The sequence below is a fragment of the Balaenoptera acutorostrata genome, chromosome 20 (genome assembly GCF_949987535.1).
Source record: "Balaenoptera acutorostrata chromosome 20, mBalAcu1.1, whole genome shotgun sequence".
Lineage (NCBI taxonomy): Eukaryota > Metazoa > Chordata > Mammalia > Artiodactyla > Balaenopteridae > Balaenoptera > Balaenoptera acutorostrata.
Window position 1 is genome coordinate 21,823,386 of NC_080083.1, and position 21,220 is coordinate 21,844,605.

A 21,220-nucleotide genomic window follows, 5' to 3' on the forward strand; every position below is an offset into this window, starting at 1 on the left:
CTATACTGGGGCCACTACTAACCTCTGGGAGAATTAGAAAAGAATAGAATTCTCCCAAGTCTAGAAGACCATGAAGACAGATTAATAATATCTTGCTTTAGAAGTATTTGTAAACTTGAAAAAGCTGGAAATACTCTTAAAACAAAAATGAAATAACGTTAAGGTACCAAATTATTCTTCAACAAGGGCTGGAAAGAACATGGTTATGAACACGTTAGCTGATATCTCACACCCAAACACACGTCCACACCAGTGTGAAACACACAGGTTCATTCATTCAGTCCACCAGTATGTACGCCTGCCCAGGCAGACTCTTGCCAGCCATGGCTGGCTGGTACTCTTTCCCCACAGAACCTTCAACTCCCTTACTTTCTTGACTGAAAGCCTAGGATTGATCTTTGCTGCTGTAAGTTTGGTGGGTGCATCAAAGTGGCCTGGAAGGGACTTCCCTGGCGGTCCAGTGGTTAAGACTGCAAGCTTCCAATGCAGGGGGCCCGGGTTCGATCCCTGGTTGGAGAACTAAGATCCCACTTGCTGCGTGGCACAGCCAAAAAACAAACAAACAAACAAACAAAAACCAAAGTGGTCTGGGAACTAGGGAGGCTGTAGAGTTAAGACTGGGTGTATCATCCAAGGAACAGCTTGCTAACACATCTCTACATTGTCTCAGGATCAAGGACCACACTTAGATGTTTTGGGGTGGGGGGGTGGTGGGGACGGAGGAGTATGTAAGGAAACCCCACAGATGAAGGAGATCTCTGCCCAACATGGAATAGACAATTGTCAACCACCATTTCACTTGATTCACAAGAGTGATAGCCAGCCTGCATTTTCCATGTTAGTTAGTCTACCCTAACTCAATAGGGTAGACTGTTTTGGGGGGTGATAGGCAGCAGGGGTTCTCCCATATCAACACACATAAGAATGACCTTGTGAGGGGTACTTCCTTGGTGGTCCAGTGGTTGAGAATCCATCTTGCAATGCAGGGGACACCGGTTCGATCCCTGGTCAGAGAACTAAGATCCCACATGTCACGGGGCAACTAAGCCTGCCCGCCACAACTACTAAGCCCGCACACCACAGCTAGAGAGAAGCCCACGCACCGCAACGAACGATCCCGTGTGCCGCAACTAAGACCCAATGTAGCCAAAAATAAATAAATAATAAATAATTTTTTTTAAAATGAATGACCGGGGGGAAGGCTTGTTAAATCCAGATTGCTGTGCCCCAGCCCTAGTGTTTCTGTTTCAGTAGGTCTGGGGTGGGACCCAAGAATCTGAATTTCTAACAAGCTCCCAGGGGATGCTGATTCTGCTGGGTCAGGGGACCCATTTTGAGTAGCACTAGATACTGGATTGGGGATCTTAGTTCCCTGACCAGGGATGGAACCCGGGTCACAGCAGTGAAAGCGCCAAGTCCTAACCACTGGACCAGCAGGGAACTCCCTTTAAAACAAACAAAAACAAAAGACTTGAAACCTGGTCTTTTGTCTTTTATCTAATATTTCTTTCCAAATGCAGTCATCAGAGCCCTATACTAGAAGTAAGGCTGGTGGTGGTATTAGTACCCAGTCTGATTTTCACACTGTGGGACTCAGTGTTCATTGGCACCTGAAGGCGCATAGAATTGGTGAGAAGTTGGCTCTGTTTGTGATCTGGGATTTAATTATCTAGTTTCAGCTGGAACAAAAAGAAGGGGGTTAAAGGCAAGGCTCTCTCCTCTTCTCCCAAGATGCTGCAGCTGCTGGTCATCAGTGTGTTTTCCCATACACAAAACAGTACTGTGTGCCTCTAAGGTTTAGAAGGGGGAAAGATTGGGGGCATCAAGAAGGGAAGAGGCTAAAGGTCCATCAGGGAGTGAGACACTTCAGCTTGCTCTCTCTCAGCACTGGGTCCCACTCCCTTCTACAGAGCCAGCCTGGGTTCTGGCAAGACTGTTTTGTTTTTCAGATGAACAGAGACCTGGAACTTGTCCACCGCTGCAAAAAGGATCGTTTGGAACTTGTGTTGAAATGTGCAGAAGGGATGAATTCTGTCCCCTGGGACAAAAATGCTGCAGCAATGGTTGTGGACACGTTTGCACTGCTGTTCGAGCCGTGAGTATAAGACAGAGAGCTGCTTATGGGGAGGATGAGTTCCTGCTGGCCTTTGCCAGCCCAGAAGGGACCCCAGCTGCCCCTCTGCTCACTGAAGTCTGGGTGACTTGTGGAGAAAGCTGGTTGGTAGGAAAGAGCAGGAATTTCTGGAAAGTGACATAATTACCTTTGTATTTTAGGAGCCCTATTGGGTCTCCAGTCTGGAGGAAGATGCCCAAAGGAGTGACAACTAGATCGTGGTTCTTTTCTTGGTACCAAATGCTCCTTTCTTTGAAATGCTCATTATCTTTTCGGATGATAATTGAACCTTGGTCTCCTTCAGTAACTGTTCCCAAACGTCATCTTTATTCTAAGAGCTGTGCTTTCTTACTGACCCCAGGATCACAGGATGTGGATCTAAAATAACTTGGTTTAAGTGCTGAATTCTGGCAATTGTTTGAGGAATCATGAGGTGACTGCTTTCAAAATTATCTTTCTTGTTAATAAAATGATTTCTGTAGCATTATCAAACCTGAGTCATTATTTCTATGTAAGATTTCTAGTTCACTTACATTAGTACCTCTACCTCCAACAAGTATTTAACCCCAATCTATGGACCCTCTCTCTTTTTCATCATCCATCACCATTCATGTCCTCTGTTTCTTCCTCATCCTTTTCCCTGGGACCAGCCCAGGCACTCAACACTGCCTGGAAATCTAACCACACTTCCCCCAGAAAATTCACTCTCCCAACAACCAAGATTTCCACTTATCTTTCTTCAACTCCCCATCTCATCTACCTCTCACTCCAACTTCCACCATTCAGGTCTCACCGTCTATCTCATCTATCCTTCACTAGGAAAAGAACTGCAAGTTTGCAAAAATGTCCTCCTCTTCTGCCCCCATATATGTGTATCCATTTACTCTGCTTTATCCCCAGTAATAATGGGAAAAAAAAATGCTCCCTACTCCTATTTAAGTCCAACCTCTCCACTAACATTCTTCTTTTCTAATGAAAGACTTCTCCAATTATTATCTCCAGTACCGTAGATGTCTCCCTTACTACTCGATCCTCCCCTTGTCACACACCTATGCCTTGACTCCATATTTCAATCCAGCTACCATCCACTCCACAGCTGAAACTCCAGATATCATTGTCTATATTTGCTTCTCTACTTCCTCATCACTGTTTCCATCCCCTATTCTCTCCTCAAAGGGCACGTTTCCCTCTTCCCTGTGATTGGCTCCAACCCCCATCTCACCTCACTCCAGGACTCCAACCAAGCTTCCTGTGGTCTACCACACACACTGAAACTTGGATAATGCCACTCACGTAGTCTGCACATCACCTACTACTGGGACCCTCTGAGCAGGGCACAAGGAATGGAGAGCTAGCATGCCCCCAAAATGAGTCATCTCAAGACTTAGTAAAGTAGCAGAGAGCCCTATTGGGTCCCCAGTCTGGAGGAAGATGCCCAAAGGAGTGACAACTAGATCGTGGTTCTTTTCTTGGTACCAAATGCTCCATAGAGGTTGTAAAGAATAACCTCTTACTTTTAGGAGTTTAAAACCCAACCGAGAGTAAGGAAACATTTAAAGGAGAAGGAAAATATTTTATTTGATGTATTTTTCAGTTTTAGATATTTCCCCTACATTATTTCCTTATCCTTACAACAGTCCTATGAGTTGAATATGCTGAGCCTCTAACTCTTGATGAAGAAACATAGAGAGATTAATTGTCAAGGTCATATGGCCAGGATGTAGTAGAACCTGCATTTAAATCCAGATTTTAGTGGCTCCAAAACTCTCTCTGTTTCTTATACTATACTACCTCCAAAAATAAAAATGCAGAATGCATATTTATCTGCAAATTTAATTCCAACCAACCACTTTGAAAGCTGTTGTACTCACCACCCTCCCACAGTGGGAAGCACTCATAGTGCTGGGGTCTTAGGAATTGACACTGCAGGGTTTCCTAACACTTGGTTAGTGACTTGTTACAGGATCTGTGTTAACATTTGGGTGACCAAGCACTTGAAAGACCTGGATCAATTACACAGTCTCTGTGCCAAGCTAATTAGTCCCTAAAAGAGAGGCTATGGGTGCTGGGTCCTCCTGAAATTTTGAGAGATAAAGAGGGAACCTCTAAGGTTGGGTTGTGAGAATAGCACCATCTCACCTGACCGTGGATTGCAATGTCCCTGGAGTCTAAAGTCTACATGATATGCCTGGGGAAGCAGTGCTTTCTGGCTGGTACATTTGGATCTGTGCAATGGAAAGTCACTGGTGGCCCAAAAACCTGTACTTATTTCCAGCTGGTCCAACTCCAAAATATTTGTCTACATTACCCTTTTTCTCCTCTTCACTGAACTTCACTTTCTCAATATCATGCTGAAATCCCAGGGCTCACAAATATTCCCTCTCCTATGCCAATAAAATGCACAATAGGGTCACCCCAAAGTCCTTGAGCCTCACAGCCTATAAGGAAGGAATGAAATCACATCTGAATTATAGCATAGGCTGGCACTTCTTAAATGCAATAAGAATGTAGTATTTCATAACAGCTGCACTATCACCACTATTCAGGAAAAATAATAGTGACTTTAAGAAATTGGAATTTCCCCCCCAAAATAGCCCTTCTCTTTAGCAGTGGAGTGTGTGTGTGTGTGTGTGTGTGTGTGTGTGTGTGTGTGTGTCGGATGGTTGGGGGGAGGTGCGGGGGCTGGTTAGGGGCAGGAGATTAAATGGATTTGTCAAGAGTTTTGTGACTAGGGAAGTTCCTTGGTGGCCTAGTGGTTAGGAGTTGGTGCTTTCACTGCAGAGGCCCAGGTTTGATCCCTGGTCTGGTCAGGGAACCATCCCACATGCCACGTGGCCAAAATACAAAAAAAAAAAAAAAAAAAAAAGAGAGAGAGAGTGATGTGACTAATTAGAGTTCACATTGTATAAATTAGCTGCCGCAACAAATAAATCTCAAAATATTACTGGCTTAACTCAGTTATGGTTTATTCCTCCCTGGTGTGAAATCCAAAATGGGTATTCTTGAACAGCAGGCAGATTTCCTCCAAGTGGTAATTTGGTAAGCAGGCTCCTTCCATATTGTGGTTTCATCAACCTCAACATTTGGCTTCCAGGATCACTTGCCTAAGTGCTTCGGGCTAACAATAGGAAGAAGAGGATGGATGGCATGGGTTTGGGGTGGGGAGGGGAGTTAAGGGCTTTGCCCCAGAAGTGGGGTACATCACTTCTGCTCACATTGCCTGGAATTCAGTCACATGGCCATGGCCAACTGCAAGGAAAGCTGGGAGCTGTAATCTACTGTGTTCTTAGGAAGAAGAAATGAGTTTGGTAAAGTCATTTACCCAGTAAGTCTGACGCTCATGGGTTGAGTAGGTCTATCCTAATGGTCAAATCGAGCCATCCTTGTAAAATAAATGTTCTTCCAAACAGTTTTACAAAAGGGAAATTGAAAACTTATACAAAAAGCTGGATCCACATTTCTGAGAACCTGTAAGAAAAGGAGGCCTGAGGATTCTGTACAAGGTAGAAGGAAGGAAAAAAGCTATGATACTCAGATATGGGGTTTTCCTTCCATCTGAACATGGCAGGAGGCTTATTTACCCAAGGGAATTTCTACCTGTTAGCAGTTCAAGTAGTGTGACCCAGTGAGGAATTCTAGAGAGTCCCATGGAGGCTGGGGGGAGAAGACGAGAGGGTACCATTGCCCATTCTTAGATCAAGCCTTGAGCCCTGTAGTATTAATATTTGGGTCTAGAATATAGTGAGTGGGAACGTGTAAGGAAAAGGCATAAACAGTGTTGGGTGGACGAGAGAACTTAGGATTTGGAGTCAGAAAGACAGGTAATTAAGAAGCTGTGTGAACCTGGGGAAGTTATTATCTCCCCATGTATGAAATAGAGATAACCCCTGAGAGTATTTTTGATCTTTAAAAGGAGTGGAGATAATGTGTGTGTGTGTGTATATAAATAATTATATGTATATATTTATACATATAATTATATATATTATTCAATATACAATATAATTATATATATATTATTCAAAATACATATATGTGTATTAGTATATGTGTGTGTTTATAAGACCTGGCACATAGAAGTGCCCAATAAATACCAGGTCCCTTTGTTTCTACCTCCTTTCTCTCTGTCACTCAAAGTGGCCTCCATTCTTTAGTAGTTTTGAATATTAGGTGGAACAAGCTATTTCTTTTGGCTCAGAGAGCTTATTTGAAAGTACAACATTACTCAATGCTAACCTCAGGTCTATATCATCCAGAAAGGTCAGCTGCCTATCAGGGGTTACGTTTGCAATTACCTGTGTCTTGATCCAGGTTCCACATGCTGCAGAGCTCAGAGGGGAAGAGTATAACTCACAGCGCGTCTCTGCCCATCTGCATTGTCATCAAAGGAGACTCTGCTCAGCAGCATGATGTTCGTGCGAAGGTGGGGTGTGCGGAGAGGGGGGTCCGTCCTCCTCCCCATCGTCAACACAGAGCTGCAGGGGCTGCCCTCAGAACTCGCAAGGTGGGCTTCCCTGGTGGCGCAGTGGTTAAGAATGCGCCTGCCAATGCAGGGGACACGGGTTCGATCCCTGGTCCAGGAAGATCCCACATGCCGCGGAGCAGCTAAGCCCGTGTGCCACAACTACTGAGCCTGCACTCTAGAGCCTGTAAGCCACAACTACTGAGCCCACGTGCCACAACTACTGAAGCCTGCGTGCCTAGAGCCCGTGCTCTGCAACAAGAGAAGCCACCGCAATGAGAAGGCCGCACACCGCAGCGAAGAGTAGCCCTCGCTCTCCGCAAGTAGAGAAAGCCCGAGCACAGCAACAAAGACCTAATGCAGCCAAAAATAAATAAAATAAATAAATTTAGTTTTAAAAAAAAGCTCATTCATCTGTGCCACAGAGAAGAATCGAAATTATTTTCTAAGAATTTGGACCTAACCTGATAGTAACGTGTTCTAGAGAAGAGCACTACTTTTGGAGTTTGAGCTTGGCTCTGCCTTTAACTGTCATTTGGGGTACGTTACTAAATCTCTCTGTGACTTAGTTTTCTCATCTGTAAAATGGCAATAATCCTGTCTGTATTGGAAACGATGTTGTGTGTCTTCCTAATTACAATTTCTCCCTGAATACCCCCGCAACACACACACACGCACACACACATACACTCTTACACAAACACACACACAGAGCCCTCAGCAGCTTTGTCTGTATTGTCAGTTTGGGGGACGGGGGTGACATCTGACTCAAACCAGGCCAAGAAAATTCTCTCCTCTGGCATTTTAAATTTGGGATTGGGAAAATCTAGTACTTTCTGGACTTATCTTGAACTTGAGGGCTCAGGGGAGGTAACATTCCCCCTACCATATGGTTTGAAAAACAGAGGAAGACGGTCAGCAGAGAAAGAAAGATGAAGTAGATGTGAAAGTGAAGCAGAGGACTTCCCTGGTGGCTCAGTGATTAAGAATTCGCCTGCCAATGCAAGGGACACAGGTTCGAGCCCTGGTCCGGGAAGATTCCGCATGCTATGAACAAGTAAGCCCGTGCGCCACAACTATTGAGCCTGCGCTCTGGAGCCCGCGAGCCACAACTACTGAAGCCCGCGCGCCTAGAGCCCATGCTCCACAACAACAGAAGCCACCACAATGAGAAATCCATGCACCGCAATGAAGAGTAGCCCCCGCTCGCCACAACTAGAGAAAGCCCGCATGCAGCAACGAAGACCCAACGCAGCCAAAAATAAATTAACTAATTTAAATAAATAATAATTTTTTTAAAAAAGAAAGTGAAGCAGAAATGACACCCTTGCATTTTCATACTAAATTCCCTCTTTTAGCAATCAGACTCCTAACCAACAGACCACCTCACAGCCTTGTTAGGATTAAATGTGAGGAGGTCGGTAAAGAACCTAGCCTGGAATAAAGCCAGTGCTCACTAAATGGCATTTGGGAGTTGTTACGCCCTTCACTCACATCTCGGGTGGGCTTCAATTCAGATTACCGGTCTTGTTGAGATTTTTTTTGTCACAAGACAAAATTTTCTTTAGGCTTTATAAAACTAGAAGGCTTAAATGTCTATTTAGCTGGCAGCACCAAATAACTGCACGCCAAGGTAAATCCAGGGAAGACGGGGGCCTCATTACCAAGGCTCTGAAGGCCCCACTCAGCTTTGAGTAACCAAACGGACAAACTAAGGGAACCAGCTTAGGGAACCAGCAAAACAGAGTACCCAAAATCAAATCAGAAAAGAGGACACCTAAAAGGAAATGAATTTAATTTCAACATACCTTTGAGCTTTGTGCAGTTTAAACTTTTTTTTAGCATTTAAAAAAATTTGGAATTATATATGGATTGATATTCTTGTCAGCGTTCAGCATCTCTAAAAGTTTCTTTCTGGCTCTTACCCTGTTACAGAAATTAGACACCAACCAATCTCAGCTTTGGGATAGGCAGGATTGAGTTAAGGTAGTTTGCAAAATTGCATAATGAATAACCCATAAATGTACTCCTTAACCCACCTAGGGGTATTAGCAATTTGTGAGGTCAGTTGTTTGCCCAAAGGACCTCTAACTGGTGCATTTCAGGAACTGTGACAAATGGAGCATAACAGGGCAGCTCTCTCTTCCTGTAGCCCCAGAATTAGGAAACAGGGCCCCTGGCGAAACGTCAAGTACTGCGCTTTGTAAAGAGAAATCAACCATCTCCCCAGGGCCTTATTAAGAGATTACAAACTGGCCCTGCCATTACCAACCAGCCCAGTCGTCCTCATCTCACATTAAGACAGACATCGTATGAGACACAGTTTTGATGGCCAGAGTTCATACATGCCTCCCCCCCCCCACCCCGATCCCCGCTGCTACTGGGGAGGGAAGAGGGCCTATCCCTCCAGAAAACCAAGGGGAGCGTGTGTTTCAGAGAATCAGTCCTCTAGTGTAGGAGTGGGTACAAGAAGCCGGGAAATGAAATTCACTCCCTAGCTGGTTGGTTACTGCAGTCCCACCCCACCCCCACCCCAGTGCTTCATGATGGGAGACATTCTGGAAGAGTTTAACACGTATATCGGGAACTTGGGGCCTCAGAAATGAAGGGGGACAAGGAGAGGTGGAACTCCATCCCAAGACAATTACACGTATCGTATGGGCAAAGGTCACCATGTCTGCCTGGTGCCCAGGAGGAGAAAGAATCAGACCAAGCCAGGAGACTAGAGTCGCCTCCTTACCACCAGCAGGTGATCTAAGAGCACCCTTGCTGGCTGTCCTACTGCCTCTCCCTGCCCTCTAGACCAGAGGTGCCAGGGCCCAGAGCAAGGAGGGGTGAAGTGAAAGAACAGGCTGTGCCTTCACCAGCTAGCACCCAGTTCCTACGCTGCAATCATTGTAAGGACATATTTCTCATGCCCAGCATGTGCCTGGCCCAGAAAAGACATCTGATACTTGTGTTGAAAAAGGAATGAGTGAATGAAAGTGTCCCAATTCACCTTCTTTCTCAGTCACTCACTGCTTTCCTGGTTTAGGAGTCATATTTGTCAGTCAGAGGAAGGGGTGTTCCCTTGGCTCAGAGACTTGCTTAGGTAACAATGTGGCATAACCCAAGGTATACAAGGTGTGTGGCTCTCCGGACATGTCAGCTTCTGGGCAGGGCTTAGGCTCCCACAGACTCTAGCCCCACCCTTGACCCTTCATCCCAGCTCAGGGGACAGAAGAGGATAAACTTCAGCTGTTCTCAAGCCCTGCCGCGTCTTTACCAAAGATCTCCGACAGCAGCATGAAGCTGGGAGGCTTCCTCCTCCTTGTGACCCTAGTCGTCCTCAGCTCAGAGGTACAGGAGCTTCAGGCTGCCGTGAGACCCTATAAACTTCTGGGTAAGTCCATGCAGAAGGTAGCCCCGTCCTTTTTTGTATGAGGGAGCCAGAAAGTAAGCCATCGGGGACCAATAGGTGCAGGGACAGGAGGGGAAGAAAGGAGAGACGGGAAGATATTCCTGTCAAGGAGCCATTGCAGGGACCCACCTTGACTGTAGAATCTCTCTGCTTCTGCTTTTACTTTCTCCCCTCCTTTCCCCGGGTCACCCCTCCATCTAGACTCTCCAAAAGGGGAGGCTTCTACCCCCTCATCAGCCACCCTCCATCACCCCAGCCTCTCTCTCTCCACCAGTTTCTTTGTCTCTTGCTGTAAATAAATTGGATCGCCTGGAGAAAACATTTTCTTAAATGTGTGAACCATGAATCATCCCAATCTCTTCTTTTCCTTTTACCACAAACATTCTCAAAGGGGTAACTTTCATTCTCCCCTTTCTTCCCCATAACTCATTCCTTAATCCCTTGAAGACTGACTGTAGTCTCCATTGCTGTCCCCATCACTCTCCCAGATCGTCTTGACAAATCACTTGACTCTCTTCGGTAGCCAGAGTCTTTAACCTCTGCAGCATCTGACATTGTTTGTCACTCCATCAATCCTCCAACTTTCTTCTCTCTTAGATTATCATCACTATCTTCTTCTCCCTAAATGTTATTAGATTCAACTCTAACTCGTCTCTTCTTTGTTCTCCTTCCGCTACATTAAATTGGTTCCCAAATACCGTTCATTCTTTGAAATTGTTTCTTACACATGTTCCTTCCTTTCCAACCCCCATTGCCACACTGTATTTCCAGTCCTGATTACTCCATGCTTGGGTGAGTGCAATCGCTTCCTGACAGCTCTCCCTGCCCCTCTCTTCCCTCTGAAGTTTGCTTGCTTGTGGAATCCTGGTCTATTCTATGCTCTCACACCAGATAATCTTCATAACTAAACGGCCATCACATCCCTCTCTTGACCTACCAAATGAAATCTCAACTCCTCAGGTCCTCAAGATCTGCCCTCTGTAACTTTGTCCCCTGCTTACCTTTCTGCCTTGACTTCCAAATGCTCCCTAATACTTATCCAGCCTTCCATTTGCTATTCTTCCCGTATTTCCTGTATTTCAGGGTTAAGAGTGAGGAGATGAGTCATATAGGGTACAAAATTTACGGAGGTGCTCACTCCCAGGATTGCACAAGTGCCTCCTTCAATTTTGTGCCCTGGGTGCCTCACGCACCTCTCCCTAGTCCCACCCTGTTGCATTTTCCCCTTGTGAACTTTTGCTAGTAATTCTTTTCTCTTCTCTACCATCCGTCTCAATTCTGCCCTTAAAAGATTTCCATACTTCAAGACTCACTTTTCCTGATTAATTAGAAGTAATGTCCTCTCTTTTCTGAGCTCCTTTAGTCCTTTGGATAAACCTCTCTCAGGGCACATGTCACATACTGCTTTGCTTTTAGTACTTTAAACATAAATCCTATCTCCATTGTTAGACTCTATGCTGCTTGAAGGTAATAACCCGATCTTACATCTTTGTACTTCCTGAATAACTTACCTCTGTGCTTTGTACATAGTAAGAAGTCAACAGATGTCAATGAGTGACCAAACTGCTGTGAGTGGAGACAAGAAGTCTCCCAATTCTCTTACCATAAACCAACAACGGCTAATAAAAGCATGGAGGGATGGTGTTGATCTTCTCTGAGGTCTGCAGGCACATTGTAGACATCCCACTAGGCCCCCGTCTTACATCCTCAGACATTGCTAATCAATCATAGCACTCTTTCTCTTTGAGCCTGGACACGGTGCCCCAGCTCTTGTCAACCCAGCATAAGAATAGCCACCGCTATTGATTGGAGTTGACACTGGAGAGTGAACTTCATCCACCTCTGCTGGATCCAAGGGCTTCTTTTTACATATGAGAAAACAAAGGCCCAGAGAAGTTCAGAGACAGAATCAGGTAGAGAATCTCCTGGTCACAGCTGAGTAACCAACCCAAGCACAGCACACATTCGTCCAGAGCTCTGCACACATTTTGTTAGAAACCCTTGGGGGGTCTTAACCATCTTAAGCAGCTTCTTGGACCTATTTCATTGGCCCTCGAAGACTAACCTTGAGGCTCTGGGAACATGGCGAGCCTCCACTCAGGTCAGGAGTGACTCCTTGAAATCTGGAGATGTGCTCTTCATGTCAGGGTCAGTTTCACCCTGTGGGATGGCAGAGGGAGCTTGGCCTAGGGGCCAGGCGGGTCTGGGTTGGATCCCACTTCTGTACTGACTAGTAGGAGAGTCACCTCTGTGCATTCCCGCTGCCACTCTTATAAAATGGGGCCAGTCAGACTCACTGCACAAGGTGACTGCAGGGCACCCTTGCTGATATTTGGTAAATGGGAGTCTCCCCTTCTCTGCCCCTTTCCCTGCAGAGAGGAGAAGTGAGGACATTGAAGTGGACTTCTTTGCACTTCCCCTCCACAGACACAATTATCCTCCTCTTTAAAGTAGGACTTGTTTTGTTGAGATTGTGTGAATGCATTGCTTTTCATTGAAACATATAAGATGTTAATGAGTGTTATTCCGCGAGTAATCATTTATAAGTTATACTATGGATTGAACCAAAAGAAGAAAGTGGAATTGGCTCCTTAATCAAGGGCTGGCCTCTCTAGCACCTGTGTCTCTAGCATGGCGGTGTTCAGCTGGTCTGCTCTAACGTAGGCACCTGCATTGAGCTCTGCAGTGGTGACTGGGACTGTGATCTGGAGGAGCACTGCGTCAGCAATGGTTGTGGCCACAAATGCGTCTCGGACTAAGGGCAGGTAAAAACATCAGGCCCTTCCCTGCTTCCTCAAACCATGTCCAAACCAGGCAGGCGGTACGCTTGGCCCTAATAGGACCTTCCAGAAATGAGTGGGACGGAAGCCTGTCTCTCTGTGGTCTCTTCCTCATCACCCACCCTTCCCAAGAAAAAGAAGCACCTACCACAGGATGGTGGTTTCCAAATCTTTAAAATAATTTCATTACCCGGTATATCCTAGAGAAAGATCAGACTATTTATTTGAGAAAAAAAAAAAAAAAAAAAGAGATAAAAATCACCCATAACCCCCCCACCCCAAAATGATGTTTGCTTAACACTTTGGTGCATATTATAACACATACACACATATATAATATTTATTTAAAAATGAGATAATCTCATACCTATTTTGATTTCTTGATTATTTCACTTAGAAATAGCTAGTGAGGGAATTTCCTGGTGGTCCAGTGGTTAGGACTCTGAGCTTTCACTGACAAGGGCCCGGGTTTGCGGGTTCGATCCCTGTTCGGGGAGCTAAGATCTCACAAGCCGCATAGTGCAGCCCAGAAAGAAAAAAAAAAAGAAATAGCTAGTGAACAACTTTCAATATCAACACTGATGTTTCTATCCCATCATCTTTAATACCCTTCACGTGTGCTCCATATGTGCATGTCCATCATGTATGTTCATATAAGCAACCCCCATTAATACACATTTAATATATTTCTTATTTTTTACATCATTAATATGGCTGTAGTGAATACTGAATTGGTATATATGCCCTTATTAACTTCCTTAGAATAAATTCTAAGGCATATAATTGATGACCAAGGAGTATGTTTATTTTAAGCCTTAGGTGCACATTGCCATATTATACTATAAGAACCCCTTTCCTATAAAAATATTTCAGGGGCCTCACATGATAGTTCCTTTATTGTCAATAGCCATTGATTGAAAAAAATGCATAATAGAAAGCTACAAGGATTCAGTTTTGATTATAAATTAAGTTGTACTAAACACAACAGAATCAACACATACTTTAAAAATAACCTGCTTGTGTTCAGAATGTATTATTTGTCCTATCCACCCACAATCCTTGGGGTGCTTACGGCCTTGCTGGTTCCTGGCAGGTTCTTATTGATTAGAACTGGGAACTCTTGCCTCTCAGTTGTATTCTGTGGATCCAGGTCCCCCAAACAGCAGGTCCCATGCCTAATTTTTTTGTCCATTTCGCAGATGAAGACATCTTAAGGGCCATCCTTCTCTAATAGTTGTTCATCCCTTCCTGGAGTTCCTGTCTTCAAAGATGTGACTATTTGAAACTCCTTGCCCAGGAATACAGATGAAAATGGGGGCCCATGGATGGAGATGACAAGGGATGTGGTGGGGAAGGGAAAATAATTGTTTCTTTTAATAAATCATCATCATTAAAAGTACCCATACTACTTAATTTATTTGGTGAGGGGTGATAAGGAGGAGGAGGAGGCAGTGGGGGATAGATGACATTTGTTGGGCACTTGCTATGCAACAAGGACTGTGTTATATGCCCCACAAGTATCATCTAATTTATCCTTACAATGACCTTGTGACAGTGATTCTTCTCACTACCATTTTACATATAAGGACACTGAAGTTTGGAGAAATTAAGTAATTTGCTCAAAGTCATCTAGCAGATAAGGGTCAGGGCCTTAACTAGACTTCCATGTCACACTCTAAGGCCTATACGTTATATCAATAGCATAGTGGTTAGGAGATCCAACTTTGAATTTCAAACCCAGGCCCACCACACAACTGTGTGGCCTTCAGCAAGTGTCCTAACCTTTCTGTGTTTCAGTTTCCTCATCTATATAACAGTATATATTGGGTTGGCCAAAAAGTTCTTTTGGGTTTTTTCTGTAAACCCAAACGAACTTTTTGGCCAATCCAATACTTCATAGAGCTGCAAGGGTAAAAACAGTTAGTTTGTGTAAAGTGCTTGGAATAGTGCCTGACACGTGGGAAACATTAAGTAAATGTTGACTAAATGATTATTATTATTACCAAATTGATAGGCTAATGACTCTTAGTCCTAATTTTCTAAGACTCTAGAACAGAACACAAGGCTAATCCTCCTTCCTGGACTCTCATAGTTCATCTGGATACTGAAAACCAGCTCCTCTCTCCTGTATTCCCCATTATGAAATGTGGGAGGTTAAAATAGACTTGAAATGTCTTGTTTATGTGTTTCACAGTCACAGACCTAAGATTCAACTGGCCCAGGTTGTAGACTGATGTTGACTAATTTACTGCCTTCATTGCCCCTGACAAACCATTTAAACTGTTTAAATTTTTTCTCTTTCAACCATGTAAACTTTCTTTGGCTGTAAAAAGGGAGAAATAATAATATCTACCTCATTTGGATCCTAAGGTTAATAGAACTTTACAGTTTACAGAACATTTGATTTTCATATCAACCAACAGACGGCAAATAGGGGGCTCTGATAATAATAGTGACTTCATTTATTCTGTCAACAGGTATTGTGGGTTGCCTGTCACATCCTAGGTGCTGTGCTAGCACTGGGGATACAATAGTGAACCAGACAGATGGTATCTGTGCCTTCACAAAGCTCACATTCTATAAGAAGAAATAGGTAATAAACAAGTAAACAAATAAAGAAGATAACTACACATTACGGTCAATATTCTGAAGGAAGTAAGGATGTGAATTAGAAATGGGGGAGGGATGTAAAATAAAGTAAAGCCTACTTTAATTTAGTTAGGATGATCCAGACCCTAATGAGGCAATAAAAACGAAGTCTTAACAGGGTTCCAAAACATGAAAGAAATGAAATTCCAGAGTAAGTCTCCAGATCACCTTATGCAGAATTTATAAAAGGAAATATCTGCGAACTTACTTAGCACCCTTTAAAGCCCCTCAGTCACTGCAAGATTATAAAAATACTGAGAGTGAGGAAAGGTAAGGATGTGTGAGGAGATTTTCTTGGGAGGGCGTTTGCCAAACGGTGATTTTTCACAGTTTGGAGGTTAATGTCCAAATACAAGCCAATGCCGGGGGCCTTCAAAGGCCTCTATGAGAGCTTGATGTACGTTTCCTTCAGCTGGTGATCACCAGAGAGTAGGCATGTTCATTTCCTTGGAGAAACCACACTGCCATCCACAAGGGTATACTCCATCAGAACTCAACAGACTGGTATAGTTCACAATATCTGAGTCATTCAGTCTTGAATAACACTAAGTGTGGGTCATCCACATTTCAACCTAAGATTAGCCACACCAAACCTAGGTCCTTTCCACAGTTGCTTTCATGCCACCTTCACTGTGGTGATGACCATGTCTCAAGTCCTCCTAGCCCAGTGTGTTGGACAACTCTTATGCACTGCTTCAAATATTCTTGGCCTTATAGTCTTATCCTAATCATTGCTATAGGAACCAGTTTATCTCCTGCATCTACTACATGTCAGCACAAGCTAACATGTCAGACTCCTACCCTAGTAGCCCACACCTCTCACTTTTGCCTCAGGACTTCTTTGTCCATGCAACAAGAGACTCCTGCAGGAACCACCACACACTGACGCATGCTCAACTCAGAAGCACTGGAGAGTTAATGCTTGGTGGAGCAACACTTGACAACAGAGGTCAAAGGCTGGCAGATATATGCTCCCCCCTTCCATTCCTCAGGACAGGGGTTCTGAGAGCATTCCATAAGGCTTCTCATAAAGTCCCGAGGACTGAGCAATCATTCACCCCTTGCAATGGGCAACTGGATAGCACTTTTTTTTTAATGGGATTTATTTATTTATTTATTTATTTATTTATTTATGGCTGTGTTGGGTCTTCATTTCTGTGCGAGGGCTTTCTCCAGTTGTGGCCGTGGGGGTCACTCTTCATCGCGGTGCGTGGGCCTCTCACTATCGCGGCCTCTCCCGTTGCGGAGCACAGGCTCGACGCGCAGGCTCAGTAATTGTGGCTCATGGGCCCAGCTGCTCCGCTGCATGCGGGATCCTCCCAGACCAGGGCTCGAACCCGTGTCCCCTGCATTGGCAGGCAGACTCTCAGCCACTGCGCCACCAGGGAAGCCCCTGGATAGCACATATTTTTGTTGATTCCCCTTTCTTTCCTGTTCATTCCTGAGTAAATCACTCACATATCAACCTCACCTGAGGCTCTGCTTTAGGAGAATTCAAACTAAAACATCAGTGACTAGAGACTTCCCTGGCCGTCCGGTGGTTAAGACTTTGCCCTTCCAATGCAGGGGGCGCAGTTCGATCCCTGGTCGGGGAACTAAGATTCCACATGCTGCACAGTGTGGCAAAAAAAAAAAAAAAAAAAAATCAGTGACTAGTTCTCAGCTCCTGATCTTCTCTGAGCAAATGTTTGAATATCACAAATACACATACATATGTATACACCCATCCAAGAAGAAAGAATATACAAGCATAATGAAATTTAAATTCAAAATAAAATAAGTATTTCTCCCCAAAGAATCCCAAAGTTTTCAGAGAACTAGCTCTTCTGAAGCGTTATCACCAATTTTCATTGCTAAACATAAGTATTTTATTCACAGGATAAAATATGTACATTTGGGTGACTTCAAGGATTTCCCTAAGAGTTATGGGTGAGAATTTGCTTTATATTTGCATAACTCAAACGTCCTAGAGATGGTTTTCCCAGTCTGCCCAAATGTAAATTTCAAGCCTTCACTTCCGGTGTGACTGAAAACTGTTCACAGCTTTTTAAATGGATATTTTCTTTTCCAGCTTCTTGCTTTTAAGGTTTCAGGAGATCTTGGGGTGTCCAATTTCAACCATGTCACCCTTAGGCAGGTTATATTTTACATGGTTCAGTTTGAACTCCCAAATTACTTCTGTGTGGTTACTTGCTTTTAGATCTACAGGATTCACGGCCAGCTGCAAAGAATACTGGGGAACACAGTTTTTATTCAGGGTGGTCTTGTGTCTAGGGAAAAAATTAGGGGCTCCAATACGATGTAAGAAGAGAAGGATGTCGAACTAGCAGTTTCTGTCACTCCCCTCCACAGCGGCCTTCCTGCAACCCCAGACTGAATCTGAAACGCTTAGTACTAAACAGGAATGTCAGCCCTGCCCAGTAACAAACTCTCTGGGAGGACAAATAGAGTCCCCACTTTTCAGTCAGGGCTCAAGGAGAGGTGGGCGGCGAAAAAAATCTCCCACATAATTTCTGATATACATTCACAGGGCACTAATCCGAGGATCGATCCTGTAGTCTCAGAACCCCTCCCACCTCGGGTTCTGGTTTGAAACAGGCATTTCCGGAACTGGCGCGCGAAAGCGGGGAATACCCCGGAAGTATTTCCCTGCGGTCCTACGTAGGAAAGATGGCGGCGGCGCAGGTTGTGGGTTCTTTGCCGAGCGGGCCGGCGCAAGAGGCGCAGCGGGAGCCACCCCTCGAGCAGGGCCGTGGGTTCCGCTGCTTGTCAGCCAGGCTCTGCGCCCTGCGCCCGGATGACAGCAGCTCCAGCCGCACCGAGATCCACCTGCTCTTCGACCAGCTCATCTCCGAGAGCTACAGCGAGGGCAGCGGCGTGGCCCCGGAGGTAGGCCCGCTGGCCCCGGCCCCACCCTTCAGGGACCTTACTTGGTGGCTCCCGCCCGCCTCTCTGGCCTTTTCCCGCCCCCACGTCGCCGTGCTTAGTTGCAGGCTCGTTTGCTCCTTCCGGCCGTGGCACATTTTCCGCCCTCCCTTTCTGGAAGAACCGTGCCGTGCCTGGCAAACTAGCTTCTTTCAAAACCCAGCTTGGTGACTTCTGCTTTGATAGCATTGCAGGTGTCATCTCTGGTGCCACCTTCCCGTCCCTCCGCTCCCCGCATTCAGAGCACTTTGTGTATAAAATTCCTTACTACCACGTACTGTACTTTACCGTACACGGTTCAAGGGATCTTAGAACGTGAGTATTATTAGGTCTGTTTTACTGCTAAACATACTGAGGCTCACAAAAAAGGTCCCATGTCATATTGCTGGCAAAAGGCAGAGCTAGAATTGGAACTAAAGTGTCTCAAAGTCCCAGCCATTTTCTGTTACTCCATGCTAGCTCCGCACTCTCTGCCGCCTCTTTAGAAGTACTTTGGCTCTGAGTAATAGTATTCACACACATCAGGCCTTGGATGCTACTGAATTCCCTGAACTCTTGACCCAGTCTTACCACTGTGTTCCGGTGCTCACAGGCACCTCAAACTTGACAATTCTTAAAAATTAGTTCATTGTCTCCATACACCCATTACATCCCCAATCCGTCCCATCCCCCAACACACACAAACACGCAGAGCCTGCCCAGTCACACAGAGCAAAGGTGCAGACACTGGTTCTTCACCTTTCCTTCCTCCCAGATCCTATCCAATCTGGATTCTTCAGAATCTATGTCAGCAGTGTTTCTCAGTCCATCCCCTCCTCTCTATTCCCATTGCCAAAGCCTTAGGCCCTCAGGCAAGATGACTCTCCTGGATTGTTCCACTGGTCTCCTCTAACTTACTATCTCCAGCCCTTGTCCAAACCATTCTTTGCTCTCCTGCCAGAGTGACCTTTTCTTCATCGGAAAAGAATCTCATTAGAAAAGTAAAACTCTGATTTGGGAGGATCTCCAATACATATTGGTAACTGGGCAAAGCAAGTTACAGTATGAGACCAATATAGGGTGGGGAGGGCTTGAACATAAATGTACATTTATAGATGCAAAGAGTTCAAAACAATGTTTGGAAGCGTTTACAACAAAATAGTAGTGTGCGTCACTAGGGAGGGGAGTGGCATTAAGGGAGGAGTCGGGGACTTTTGCTTTATTTATATAATTTGTGACTTTCCAGTCTTATGTCCCGTCACTCCTGCTTCTGTGCCCTGTGTGCAGTCATTTTAAAACTTGCTGTTCCTCAAGCACATCCTGGTGTTCCACACCTACTCCTGTTCCAAGCCTGCCCACTCCATTCCCTTTGCTTGCTGTGTCTTTCGGTGCCTTGTCTGTCTGGCACAGTTTTACTCATCCTTCGGATCATTCCAGATTCTGCTTACAAATCACCTCCACAAGACCTCCCTAATTACTGTGTTCCCGCAGAATTTGTACTGAATTCTTTCAGCACCTAATTCACTTTAATTATTTGTGAATAGTATTTCTGTCTCTTCCACTAGATTGTGAGCTCTTTGAGAGTCAGGAATATGCTTGTTCATGTTTGGAGCCCAAAGACCTGGCACAGAGAAGGTGCTCAGAGCTTTTTAATTCAATAAACATCAATAGATGAATGAATGGTGTGATTTGCAAATAGGTAAAAAGAATTCCCAATTTTACATTAAACTTGGACAAGTGTCATTTCTGATTTTCCCAGTGACATTGCAAATTTGGTTTGCTTACTCTTTGGTATTTTTAATTTCAGTGTGTGCTTTTATATTCTGGAATCCTTTCTTTGGTTATTTAATTGCACTGTCTCTACATATGTACAGACTCTGGAGTCTTTAGCCTGAGAAAAATCATATTGATTCTTTTCCTTTTTTAGCACATGCTATTTTTATGCTGTCATCCTACTCTCTGCCTCATATTTCATCTTTCCCCATTTGGAGTGTGAACGTTCACTTTTATTTTCTCATTTGGCTGTGTTGGGGGCGGGTCTCCTCTTGGCTAACAGGTATAGCACCTTTTGATTGTTTTTTTTTTTTTTTTTTTTTTTTTTGGTAGGACGTCAGTACTCTTCTTGTCCACGCTTGCCGACTGGTGCCTCTTAATCAGAATCATCTTGTCAGCAAAGTGTCTCAGCTTATCCACCATTTACTTAACACACTACAGGTAATCATATAGGTAACTTTAGAATTCAGATCATGAATTTTGAGAATAAGTAAGTACCTTTGAGATACTATATCTGTGGTAAGTATGATAGGCTGGTCTTTTCAGAAGCTGTGCAAATGTGAGAAGCAAATGCCTTACTAAGAATTATATTAAAACAAATATAACTCTGACCCAAAAAAAAAGATTCTGCAGGTGTGTCTGTCAGAGGTATTCCTACCCGTTTGGTTCAGGAAACCAATATCATTCAAGCCCCCAGGTCTTAGAATTTTTCAGGAAAGATAAATTTGACTGAGACATATCTATGAATAAATTGAAATATTCCCTACCCCTTTCCTACCAGTATTTTTTCCCCTCTCCCAAAGCTACCATTTTTGTCATCTACTTTTGGTCTTCATAGAACATAAGAAGTAGCTTAGGGGCAAGGGGACCTAGATAAAAAGATCCCTGTTATTTATGTGAAGGTCTGTACTATAGCTCCCCTCTCTTCAGAATCTTTTCCAACTTGCTAAATAAATCTGGTATCTTTTTTTAGGAACAGTTTAAAATTTGAGGCTGTTACTACAAGCTACCACATGAGTATGTGAATGTAGTTAGCACAAAACTTACCAGTTAGCATTATGTAATCTAAGATGCTTCTGGCTGTAAGAAACAGAAGAGCCAAACCAGAATAGCTAAATAATTTTTTTAAAATGATCTTA

General features: G+C 44.3%; 2 protein-coding genes and 1 long non-coding RNA gene across 5 annotated transcripts in view; all 3 read left to right on the forward strand.

The window, feature by feature from the left end:
* Window positions 1-2,567, forward strand: part of LOC103002163 (WAP four-disulfide core domain protein 3-like) — a 49,153-nt gene extending 46,586 nt beyond the window's left edge. The window contains exons 5-6 of the mRNA XM_007190209.2: window positions 1,950-2,095; window positions 2,275-2,567. Coding sequence (XP_007190271.2) covers window positions 1,950-2,095; window positions 2,275-2,328 — 200 coding nt within the window. The 3' untranslated portion in view covers window positions 2,329-2,567. The remainder of the gene's footprint in view (window positions 1-1,949; window positions 2,096-2,274) is intronic.
* Window positions 2,568-9,785: 7,218 nt separating this feature from the next.
* Window positions 9,786-14,125, forward strand: LOC103002428 (uncharacterized). The gene is made up of 3 exons (XR_451749.2): window positions 9,786-9,957; window positions 12,640-12,740; window positions 13,955-14,125. It is a non-coding gene; the product is annotated as an uncharacterized LOC103002428 (long non-coding RNA).
* A 3,948-nt stretch (window positions 14,126-18,073) lies between these two features.
* The window catches only part of HEATR6 (HEAT repeat containing 6), a 68,894-nt gene continuing 65,747 nt past the window's right edge, over window positions 18,074-21,220 (forward strand). For all 3 annotated transcript variants that reach the window (XR_451751.2, XM_057536224.1, XM_007190210.2), the window contains exons 1-2: window positions 18,074-18,293; window positions 20,415-20,522. Coding sequence is in view for 2 of the 3 variants with exons in the window: in XM_057536224.1 (XP_057392207.1) it covers window positions 18,075-18,293; window positions 20,415-20,522 (327 nt within the window). In the remaining variant the exon portion in view is untranslated. The remainder of the gene's footprint in view (window positions 18,294-20,414; window positions 20,523-21,220) is intronic.